This window comes from Ambystoma mexicanum, chromosome 7q (genome assembly GCF_040938575.1).
Source record: "Ambystoma mexicanum isolate Mex_15411 chromosome 7q, UKY_AmexF1_1, whole genome shotgun sequence".
NCBI classification, from domain to species: domain Eukaryota; kingdom Metazoa; phylum Chordata; class Amphibia; order Caudata; family Ambystomatidae; genus Ambystoma; species Ambystoma mexicanum.
The window spans coordinates 941,771,220-941,784,199 of NC_090941.1; the positions used below are offsets into that span (position 1 = coordinate 941,771,220).

General features: G+C 40.2%; 1 protein-coding gene across 3 annotated transcripts in view; it reads left to right on the forward strand.

Annotated features, from left to right (window-relative positions):
- Positions 1–12,980, forward strand: part of NARS2 (asparaginyl-tRNA synthetase 2, mitochondrial) — an 803,364-nt gene that overhangs the window by 427,373 nt on the left and 363,011 nt on the right. For all 3 annotated transcript variants that reach the window (XM_069639926.1, XM_069639928.1, XM_069639927.1), the window contains exon 8: positions 2,586–2,684. In XM_069639926.1, the coding sequence (XP_069496027.1) occupies positions 2,586–2,684 (99 nt within the window). The remainder of the gene's footprint in view (positions 1–2,585; positions 2,685–12,980) is intronic.

Below are 12,980 nucleotides of genomic sequence, written 5' to 3' on the forward strand. Positions count from 1 at the left end.
ACCAGCCGGTATTGGCAACCACTGGGATTATGAACAATCTTCCTATATCAGAACGCTTCTGCCGGCTCTGTATGAATAAATCTGAGACTGAATCGGGTAAACATGTCCTAACCAGGTGTCCTGCCATGCTAAAAACCTACTCAACATGTTATGGTGGTTTTGTCCATAGTGTGGATCATATAAGTAGCAATGACTTCTGGCTAAGGGCGGCTAACGCAATCGGCATGAAACTTCATATTGCAATGTATGACATATGGTTGATTGTAGAGAGCCTGCTAGGTATAATATATGTGTGCTTGAGTACTCTGGTGAAAAAAAAACCCAAAAAAAACTCATGTGTGAGAATGAGTATCTGAGCGATAAAGCATTATCTATGAATTGATAAGTATCTACACTAGCAATCCGTCTTTTAGAACTTTTAGAATGTGAAATTGCCATGGAAAGTAATTGAACATAGGTAAACAAAGATTAATGCCTGTGTATTGTTTATATATTATGTAGATTTGAATTTTCTTCATTCTTAGTATATCCAAAATCTTCCTTTTTATTTCTCTCTTTTGTTCTTTTTCAATTCTCATTTTAATGCTTTTATATGCTTAATCAAGTTGTAATAGTACTTACTTTTTGTAATTTTTATTGATTTATGAAATGTGAAAAGCTTATGTTAAGCTATAACACATCAATAAATAAAGTTAATGTTAAAGGATATTTGTACCGTGCACCACTGGAGTGGTCCCCTGGCGCTCTGGCGGCTCTGAAAAAAGGGAGGGGGGGTGAGTTAGTGGGAGTAAGCTGGAGAAGTGCAAGAGAGCAGTGAAGTGCTGTTGGCGGAACTGGTCGGTAGTCGTCGTGTGCTGTTGTGTGAGTCTATTTGTGGTTTGTTTTGTTGTTGCAGTGTAGTGAAGTTTGTGTGGATTGTTGTGTGATAGGTTTGTGGTTGTGTTTGGTTAGAGTTTGAGAGGTATATGCAGAGGGGTGAAATTGTTAGTGGATTGGTTAATTGGGCAAGTTCTAACAATCATAAATCTATCTAAGTGTGGCACATGCTGACATTCACAATTCCTTCTAGATGTGGCGCATGCTAAGCTTAAGAATTCCCTCTATGTGTGCACATGCTGACATTCACAATCCTGTCTAGATATGGCGCAGGCTAATGTTGTCAATTCTAAGTGTGGCACATGCTAACATTCACAATTCCATCTAGATGTGGTGCGTGCTAAGCTTAAGAATTCCCTCTATGTGTGCACATGCTGACATTCACAATCCTGTCTAGATACGGCGCAGGCTAATGTTGTCAATTCTAAGTGTGGCACATGCTAACATTCACAGTCCTGTCTAGATATGGCGCAGGCTAATTCTGCTGCAAGGTTGCTGCTGATTAACAAACAGCTTTCTAGCTGCTAGCTGGAAAGAATGGGAGGCACTGCTTGTGCATAATTTTCAACATGACAGAATATTTTTCGGTAAATTTTTTATAATTGGCTCCAATAATATATGTATCTTTTTTTTCATGTTTTAAATGCTTTTGTCATTCTTTGTGGCATGCATCCATTTCTTTATTTTAATGACACTACTTCTCATTATACCTTTCAAAAGACAATTGAGTGGTATTAAAAATATACATGCACATATTTGTTTTCAGCTCAGCGTAACTGCAGTTTGTAGATTCTAGTATAGGGAAGTGTCTGATTAGAAACTGCCCGAAGGTTGAAGCGTTATATCTGCTTGTATAAGTTTCACTGCCGTCCCTTGTAAAGAAGTGATGTGAAAGTTGTGTAATCAGACACTTGAGTGCCTGAGGTAGAGTTTTCGTTCACGCCGTAATGTATCATACTTCCGTCACCTCACAAATATTGTTAAGTTGCTGAAGTTGGGGTTGACCAATAGAATAGTCATATAGACGGATAGCTCATTCATTCATTCCTCATTGCATGCAGAGTCTGAACCTTCTCCATGACCACACAGACTTTTGCCCCTCGATGACAGAATTTGTGCATGCTATGCATCATTTACTCTTCTTGGGCGCACTCCTTCCTGTTGCACAACTTGACTTGTCCAAACCAGTAGTACATTCTTTTCTCCCTGACCTCATTTCCTGTTTCCCTGCTGATGCATGGTTATGCAACGCTTCTTCGCCCACCAAGAGTGGTTTGCCCAGCAAACTCTGCCAAATCTTGTGCAATTAAAATATTAACTTATTATGGTGTCACAGTTTTCTTCAGGCACAAATATTTGCACATTTTAGGCAGTAGGTTAGGAATTTGTCTGTCTGTCGTAAATAACCCTGTAATAAACCGAGTCAAGCACTTTTATAACGGTTTGGACAATTGGTCATAAAAAAGCATGGCTATACCCCCCTTCCCTTCTCCCCCTTCACCATAACAGATGTATCTCAACCCATGTGATTTTGAGCCCTAATGAAAAGTTACCTTTAATGATCGTATGTTGATAGTATAGTACAGCCTACATATACTGGATGTTATGTATTTAACATGATGATTCAGTGACCTGAGGCTTATTCTTAAATGGTTTTCTTTGACATGCAAAAATGGCTTCTCAACAGTTTGTTTTCTCCTCTACTCAAGGTAATGGAGGACCTCTTCAAGGCGACAACAGCTGCTATCCTGTCTAAATGTCCTGAAGATGTGGAACTTTTTCATAAATATGTGTCTCCAGGCCAGAAGGTACTGTTCTCTTCTTTATTGCAGCTTTATTGGCTTTAATTATTTCTACTAAAACAAACAAAAACTTGGAATCATCCAAACTACTGTCCTGTACTAAGAGCCTCCCATATTGAACCATGCCAGGAATCCATCATTCCACTATTCCACTCACTTCTCAGTGTGTAGGCCATGCCAGCTTTTCCTGCAGTTTCTTTCTGTTCACTGACACATTGTGTTGCGCACAGACATGTGTTTGCTTTTATGCAGCTCTGTAGAGTGGTTATTTCTATAATGGCAACATACTGTTAACAAAACAGGTCAAATTTAGTATCTGCAATGACCATTAGGAATCTCTGGTTCACATTTCTTCTGTTTCCCTATCAGTGGTACAAAAATCGGTAATCTAACTATGAGGGCCCGATTGTGAGCTTGTTAGATAATATAAGTAGTGAAGACAGCAGACATAGTCCCCTCCTCTTCCCAGCACCTCTATTTTGAGGTGGGTGGAAACATTGGAGGGGAGATGTCGTGCTTTCAGGCAGCAAAAGCTGCTCACATCTCTCCTTTTCATAATAACATGTGTACCAGTGGCACTGCAAGTATTTCTTACAAGACTGCTGTTTTTCTAATTTAAAAAGGTTTTCTTAAGCTTTCAGTAAACTAGAAAAGGGGTGCTGCAGCCTAGGGTATGCTATTTTTATAAAGGGAAAAGGTGTACAGTAGAGTTTAATGGCACTTCACAGGTGCCATATTTTTGACGCGTTTAACCATTGCTTTTGGAAGGCGAACCACCTTGCGGTGCTTGCCCCGCATTCCTGATGATTGCTAGGGCTGTTGTAAAGCTGTAAATCAAGCACATGTAAAAGTCGAGGCTTTGATCCCAGTCCACCACATTTTCACTTTGACAGAATATGCTTTTTATATTACATAGATCATGTGCATATGCAGGACCTGATTTCCTTGTTGAGTTGGAACACCAGAGGATTTACTCACCTCCTCAACAATGATCCAAATCAGATTGGAGCGTATGACCTAATTTTACTGCAAGAGACCTGGCGCATGGATCCTCCGGTCTGGAATGGTTTTGATGTTCATCTCAATCCTGCTTATAGGCCATCTTCTGGCAGATCATCTTCTGGTTTATTACCTGCTATAAAAATTTGAAAGGGAATGTCATCTGAACTATGGGCCTGTCCAAATAATCACATGCTTCTGGTAAAGGTAACGGCTGAGGAAACTGGGTATGCTGTACATTATATATATTGGAATTCGGTCGATATAGCATATAATGTGTTTTTTGAGGATTTAACAACATTACTTGATTTGGTTGCACTAGACAATACTGTCGCACATCTAATACTAGCTGGAGATTTGAATATTAGTGCCCTGAGCAAAAATAATTTACCCATCGGGGGAAGAGCATACAGATCGAACATGTTTATTAAATCTCGGAATTTACATATGTTCAACGGTATGTTTAAAGAAGATATTCCCCCAAGGGCAACCTGGCATAATGGTCAAATGGCATCAACCATTGATTATATTTATGTGAGTGACACCTTGTTGTCTGCGGTCAAGAGTTTTGTGATCCTTGACGCTAGTCAGAGTGATCACAATATCTTAGCAATGAAATGGTGACATAAAGACCTAAAAAAAGTGGATGATAGTGTACATCGAGAGGGGTGTATTTTGGTGAATCGTGGGCTCAACAGACTCTGATGGTCGCAGGATGCTTTACAACGGTTTAATCAATATCTGGTAAATTCTGTTAACCAAAACTCTAATGTTGCGAGTAATATGGGTATTCAGTACTTTAATACAATGCATCTGTTTCAGAACCCTAGATCAAATACGCGAACTAAGTCCAAACATCGGCATAGTTTTGATCAGGTGATGAAATTAAGGAAAACTCTGCATCGTGCTGAATTAAGGCAAGCTTCTAGGCATCCTCCTGATATCAGGGTCTTACTTGTAAGAAAAATCAAACTGAAGTATGTAAACTGGGTCAAAAGTCATGGTGCACAACTCTATCAAAATGATGGCGCTGTTATGTTGAGTACCTTGGAAACAAAGAACACTGCCAAAATGTGGAATATTATCAATTATACTACTAGGTCCACGCAAATCATGTTACAATCGAATGCGGTTACGGAACAATCTTGGAAACAGCACTTTTCTGATTTATACTCAGTTCCCCTGGGCTCTAAAAGTTTTGACATTGTTGATTTGGATGGCCATTTTCATCTTGATTTTGATTATGAAGACATATTATCATTAATCAAAACAGCATCCAATTCCAAAGCCGCTGGACCAGATGGCCTTTCAAACTATACCTCAAAGTTGCATCCTGAGCTGTGGGCATCTATATTACATACTATATTTTCAGCAATCAATGTAGCACACGTTCTGCCAAAAACATGGACACACTCCATTACGGTACCAATATTCAAGAAGGGTGATTGGCAAGCTCCTAGTAGCTACCGACCGATCTCCCTTTTTGATGTACCAGGGAAAATCTTTGGTAGATTGCTTTTAAAAAAATTCAATTTATGGACTTTTCAAGAACAACTAATAGATAGTTTTCAATCCGGCTTTGTATCTGGTTTAAGGACAATACCAAATATATTATGTTTAAATGAATTGGATTAAAATGCAATTCGCTGCCCGAGGACAGCCGCTTTATTTAGCGTTCATTGATTTTCGGGCAGCGTTCAATAAACTCAAAAGGCATAATTGTCCAAAGTCTCTACTAACTCTTTTGATGCCACTGCATTCAGAGACAACAATGCATATGCGCTTAACCTTTGAGGGCATCCTCTCTGCTTCCATCGTGACCGAGAGGATTGAAACAGGGGTGCCCATTGGCCTTAAGTTTATTTAACTTCTTTATATTTGATATGGGAGAGATTTTCACTAACATCCTGTAAGTGTTTTTAACCCGGCGCCTCACAGTGGGATGCACAATTGAAACCCTTAATTATTTATTTATGTCTATAAATTCTTTTATTTCTGAATGATGTACCCTTATATCACGCCCCTCTCATTTTTAATTCCCCCTCACCCCCGTGGTCACACTGAACCAGGAAGCAGGCTGTTTTGCAAAGTTAAAAATATTTATTTTAGGTATTTTCACAATATATAGAAATCACACTATTTAATGGTTTATACAATGATCACCAATGGGGTGATGTTGCAATAAATCTCTTTAATCACACGGAGTATTGATAGGAAAAATAATGCAGCATAGAATAATACTTTGTGTGGGTTCATTCAAAAATGCAATGTGATCACTCTTTCCCCCTGCACACTACTCAATCCCCTCCAATATGCAGTATGAAGAGATGGAAGGAAAGAAAACAGGTTTCAGGGATACACACTCAACAAATACAGTATCAATCCCAATTTCCCCTCAGCAAACACAGAGAAAACAGGAATGATTACAACTTGTCAAAATGGTTTTGAATGTGGCTTTGAATGGATGGGAAAACACTAAAAATGGATTTAATTCACTAAAATGGTTTCAATACTATTCGGAGCTGCTTAGTTAAACACTAGCAATGATTATTAAGTAACCAGCAAATTGAAAACTTAATCCTGAGGTCAGATGCAATGTACAGCTGTTTCACACGTGATAGATCTGGGCCAAACGATAACTTTGCGGCAAACTTTTCCGCGCACAGTAACTAAGGAGTTGGGATGTGGTTTTAGGTTCGTTGGAAAGCTGAGCCTCAATTTGACACTTAAAATTTGTTTCTAGCATACACGGTGTAGAAGTTATGAAGGTTTTTGTAGAGGTGTTTTTTTTTCAGAAAGAGTCCAAATTTGTAAAACAAGGTTACGCTTTTTAAATTACAAACAAGGTTTCTTACACTAGGGAGACTATGAAGCCACAAACTACACGACAACACAGCCACCAGCCCAGCAACGTCGCTGGATGGTTTTTGCCCTCCGAGACGCTTGCCTTTCTTCAGCAAATATATTAGCGCAAAGATGATTTTAACACTACTATTACCAAAGGACTATAGGGATGAGAGAAAGAGTTCAGGTAAGACAAACGATTTTCTACAATGCAGTTCTGGATATAATAGAATGGGTTTGGATAGGATTACTTATGGATAACATATTGGCTAGGGACAATCCTATGCTATGGATACTCACTACCACTCTATGCTAGGGATACTTTCTGGACTGGAATTCTGCTAGCACACCGGACCGGACTCAAGGCGCTCTGGTTCTGCACTCATTTTCTAAAAGGGTGGGTATGCTGACTTTTACTAGGCACACCCCCTGATATTCTATTGGTTAGGGTATTTCCTCTCCCCTGATTTGAGAAGAAAACCTGGTGTCAGCATGACGATGTATTTTATGATCCAGGGAGAACCTCCCCTTTGTTTCTGCACAGAAAACATATTTTTCATACAAAGCATATTTACAATTTTACAAACTTGCTAGCAACAGCATATTGACATCACAGATTTGGTAGAGCAAGTATTCATCCGAGCCCCATTTCGTTGAGAGCTTTGGTCTAGATTTGGCAATTTTTCACACTTTTGGTCTGGTACCCAATGTCAGATTTATCCACATTTCTACACATGTATGCATGATATCTGGGCATAATCATGTGAAGTTTCATGTTTCTGGCATCACCACAATTGCTACAAAACCACAAATTCTGTAGTCATGTCCCTGAACATAACACAGAGTTCTGAGTAGTTTTAAAACTTGACCAGAATTTTCATATTATCAATGCTATCATTTTACAAATTTTTACAATTTTGCACAGTCCTCTGTCAGTCCTTTTCAAAAATATACTTTCTTGTGCTTTAAGAATACACATAACTGTCTGTCCCGCCCCCAAAGTTTTGGTGGGTCAAGAGCAATCCCCCCTCTGTGGTTTGGCAGGAGTTTCTGTTGACAGTTGCATCTGCATATCTTTTCAATCAAGGGAGTCTTTTGTCTCTCCCCAGAGCAACAGGCCAAAATCTCCTGCCCTCTTCATTAACACCTGACTGGGAGTTCCTGCGGCAGAGAGCAGGAGGAAGGTGCCTTTTGTTTGGGGCATGCTGTGGAATTTGCTTTGAAGTTCTGTGACTGGCATCAGAGGTTGACTTTAAAAATCCACTTTGTTTAAATTTTTCTTTGATGAAAATAAACTTACATTTTCAAAATAGGCAAACATATCTCCAATTCCAGTCTTTTTAAACATAGAAATTATATGGTTGCAACCTATATTGCTTTCGATAGTAAGTCTCTTAATTTCAACCATGTGATTTTAACTGCACAAGTTAAGCTTCCAGTGTAATTAACCGACAGCTTTCATACAGGCAGCCAGCGGTACTGCACCCATTTCTGACAGGTTTTACAGACCAGGACACTTTTAATGTGGATATTCTTGTGAGGGAATCTGCTTTTTCGGACATTGTGTGCTTATGTGAATTCTTTAAACAAAGTGACGGGTAACACCCAGCAAGGATGTTGGATATTTTCTGATGCTTGCAATCATTATTTTGGTAATTTCAGCAACCAAGGAAAAACGGATTTCAGAGCACTTTTGGGTTTCCTTGCAATGAAGCACTGCCTTTCATGTAGTTTCCATTTTCACACTGTGAGCAGCCCAATGACAGGTTTTATCAGTGTGGTCTCCTGTTCCACCACTGATGCAGGCAAAGTAGATTGGCAGCCAACTTTCTGGTTTCACTGCGCAATTCTCAGAGATTTAGCGCGCATAGGGCTTTTTGCGGCCATTTTGTTGGTTCTGGTGCCACCAGCACCAAGTGATGTCGCAGAGCAGAGCCTAGTGGGTCAATGCATCCCACAATCTGCTGTGACCCTCCAAAATTGGGAAATAATAAAATCAGATATCTGCTTTACGCAGATGATTTGGTTCTGCTGTCCCAAACGCCACATGGTCTACAACAAATGTTAGACAAGCTGGAATAGTACACTGTAGTCAATCACTTGACAATAAATCCAACTAAATCACAAATTCTTGTGTGCAACAACACTCTGAAGCACAGGAAAAAGAGTTACGCTTGGACACTTCGAGGCAAGGCACTTGGAGTGGTGGAACAATATAAATATCTAGGATTCATCTTCACGAATTCCACCACGCCGAAAGTAGAGAACTGGGAACTGCAATGCAAACTACAAGCTCTCACCTCTCAGACCAAGAGTCTTGCCGCTAGATTCAGCAAATTTTAATTTAAGCACATACTATCTTTTTATCAAATGAAGGTAGTACCAATACATATGGAGTTGAGGCCGGCAGTCCACGAAATCGAGAATCCTGGGACAAAATAAAGGCTAAATTCTGGAGGCAAGTGTCACAACTACCTAACTGTACCCCGCTTCATATGATACGGTTTGAGTTGGGCTCGTTATCTCTGCATTCGCAGGCTTTGTGGAAAATGTGCACTTTGTTGCGGAAGTGTCTGTTGGGCCTTAATGCACCTAATGTACTAAGTACAGTAGCACAGTATTTGCTCCCAATGTCAAATGTATTCCCTAGCAAGTGGTGTTCATTATTATTTAATGCCATGGCTGATGCTGCTGTAAGCATTGAGATGTTGGTGTCCAATCCAGAACTAGCAAAAAAAAAATCTTTGAATGTGATTGGATAAGGAATTTAGCAGCTTGTCAAACATATAGGGATTTTGATGCCTCAGTATTTGGGACGAAAAGACACAGAGTGATGGCTGAATATCTAATTAAATGCCCCTCGACCCATATACAACGGCAATAGATGAGGTTTCAATTTAATTTATGGCACACCCGAGAAGTTCTACAGAGGAGAAATTTAATTATGCCAAATCAAAATGTGTGCGCTATTGTTTAAATAAACAACAAAACTAATCTCTTCAACATCTGATAGTGGCATGCCCAGGTTTACGTTTTCTTCGTATGAAACTATTTCAAAATGTATTCATATTGTACTCTGACTTGGATGAGAGTGTAATTTGGAGACTCATTTTTACAAGTCCAAGACTGGCCGTAAAGGTTGCGACTGTGCACTTCTTGAAGCAACTGTCTCAAATTTTGATTCCACATCATATCACAAAACTGCAAAAGAGATGATCTGTGAGCAGGGAATTGAGAGTGGGTAATATAGCAGAGAGATATCCCTTTTGTGGGTAATAAAGGAATTGAGTTACCATAAATGAGATCTATATTTTAGAACTCTGTATCTATTTGAATTATTTTAATGATTACTGTTGATGCTTTTTATATATGAGTCATTTTTCGGTTTAGTTATGGTGTTTACCTGTGTTAACTTTTCCCCATGTGATGATTTGTTGAGATAATGTATGCATGGTATACTGATGTTTTGATCATGTAAATGTAATTCTTGTTTTATTGACTTTTTTATGTTGAAATGTTAAAGATTTGAAAAGTTGTTTTTGACAACTAACCAAATAAAAATAAAACAAATATATGCTTTTTAGGAAAGTGTTCATCCTTCATACAGCTCCAATTAAGCCATTAACTTTCAGAAAACTGCTTTAAAAAACTTGGCAGGCACTTTGAACTAACAGTTTGATCATAACTTAGGCTTGATATATCTAGCTCAAAGAGACCCAAGGAGGATGTCGATTGGGTGGGGAGGGGCAGGAAGTGGGTGCGAATGGACATAGGTATTCACATGGCTATGGGCAGTTAATGGGTGGGTAAATAACCAAACAACATGTACAAGCTTTGTATCGCTCCTCATATGCCATTTCTCCCCAGCTATATTGTAATCCAATAGTGTTACGCTCACCTGGTATCCATGGGGACGCCACCCAGCCCTGGTTGGATGATTTGCACTCTCGAACCCTCTCCCGGTCCCTTGGTAAGGCCTCTGGTTAAAGATGGGTCTGCGATATAGGAGGATTCAATACCAGATTGTCTTTATGTTTTCCCACCTCCCTTGGCCTCAACTCCTTCCTCCCCCTTGGGCCTTCTCCTCACCTTAATATTGTAAAAGGTGGATTCTCTGTCCTGCTCCTCGTGGCAGGGGCGCGTAGATGTGGGGGGCGAGCAGCGACCAAGTTACTTCACTGGTGGAAGCCCCCTGTGGGAATCCAGGCCTGCTGCGACTCCGTAGGTTTGCTGCTTTACAGACTTTATATGCAGTTCTTAAGTTCCTCTTAGTTGCTTCTTTCCTTTTAGGTATGGAAAGGTATTTTGATGTTGTCATGCAGTTTGAAGATAAGCATGGGCCGGTAGGCGAAAGCGCGGTGTGCGCGATGCTCTCCGGTGAGTAATGCGCGGTGCTGTTTCGCCTTTTATATTGCTAACCTGTGTCTTTTCTCTCCTTGCAGATCTCGATGTTCCTCTCCGAGCGCCGTGATGTTCCAGCAAGGATACTGACAAGGAGATGACTACCCAGGTAAGAATTGTGTGGCTTTCTTCGTTTAGGAGGAAACGTGAGTAAACGCTTATTTATGCTGTCTTTCTTCCTCCTCTTTCCAGGTTATGGTATTCCAGGATGCATGCGGTGCCGAATGATGGAGTTCGGTTCAGGTGAGTGGAACTGAAGTCGGCGATGGATTGAAGACAGGATACTATTCCAGGTAAGTTTTGTAGTGTTCGTTCTCTCTCTACAGGTCCTTGGTTTTCAGGTAAGCTGGCATCAAGAACTGAACACAGTGAGCATTACGCTGCTCCCAGCAGAATAACACGAAGCGTGTTCTGCTGTTTGGGTGTGGTTTAAATAGTCTCAGGTAAAGTTGTAAGCGATATTCAATCAACACTGCAGCCAAGTCAATGCCTAGTCTGGGACGCTGAGGAAAACCCTTATTAATGTATTTCAATGTCTCGTTCAGTACTCTGGATGACCACCCTTGTATAACATCCCCCTCTTAGAATCCCCCTGACGCCACTGAGCCAAGAAGTAGGTTTGTTTTGCAAATTAAAAGGTTTATTTGAGAATTTAAACAATATATATATATATCACACTTTATAATAAATTAATATCTGACAGTACACTTAGGTATATGATGTTGATCAACAATGGGTAATCTGGCACTAGCACACTTCTTTACAATCAATAAGGAGTTAGTATAGGATGGATAAAGTAGCAAAAATACTTTTATGATTTCAAGGGAAAAGCAATGAGGAATAAAATGCAGTACAGAAATACTTGATATGATTTTAGCAAAAGATAAGATAATCACTTTTTCTCTGGCAATTCACCCCACCTCCCCTATGCAATGTAATGTAAGAAATGGAAGGAGATGGAAAGAGGAGCACACAGTTCTCAGGAATGCAATCAAATACAATACGAAATTCAGTTCCCCCCCAGCAAGCTTAGAGGAAACAGGTAAGAGTTTGAAACACAGGCCCAAAATGCTTTTAAATGTGATGGCAATGGATGGGAACATGTGCCAACTGATTTTAATTCCCTCTAGAGATTCAGGGTGAGTGGGAGATGCATGTTGGTATTAGTTCAGGCTGACTTTAGCAATGCTCTATGAGTTATTACCAAGTTGCAAACGGATTTTAACAAAAGAAAGAATGGAGCTGCTATTTTGACAAGTGGAGAAATTGAGCCAAAATCGCAAATCGCGGTAAATTCGTGAGTGCGTGAATCGTGATTGCGGCAAAAGTATAAGGAGTAGCAAGTCGGTTCTAGGCCTGTTGGAAAGCCTAGATTCTAAGCTTTCAGATGTAAGTTGAATTCCGTTCCTAGCCCAAACGGTTCCAGAGATACGGACGATTAAATAAAGGTAGTTTTTCGGATTTAAAGTAAAACTCAAAATGACAGGTGACAGCTTGCAGCTTTAAAAATGACAGATGACACGATTTCTAGGAGGCAGTTCTACTTAGGTTAAAATAGTTTGGATTAGATTATTTTAACTAAGAGATTGGTTCTGCACGGTTCTGCTAGGTACTCACAATATATTTTGTGCAGGAATGGGCCTCGCCACGGATCTGGTCAGGTTTTGGACTGGACTCCGGTTCTGGTCTCGGCACTTCACAGTGATCTGGGTCATTGGTTCTGCTCACAGCCGTCTGGGTCGGCTCTGCTCTGCAGGTCTAGCCTCTCTGGATTCAGCGGCCTCTGGTTCTGGATACTGCTCTGCTTTCCAGTCCGGATCAAGTGGATTCTGGATGTAACACTGCTTTCTGGGTACTGGCAAGAGTTCTTGGCAAAAGAATTCAGACAGCTCGCTGTGGAATAGTTTGCAAATGATTTTGAGGCCTGCTGACAAATACTTTTGCTTGCAGTGGGCCTTCTTGGTTCAAAGTTCTGTAGTCTCTGTTTAGCTTGGAAGTCTAAGTGTTGGATCTCTGGATGTGAAGTCGTCGGTCAGCATGCTCCGCAGCAAATGGAAT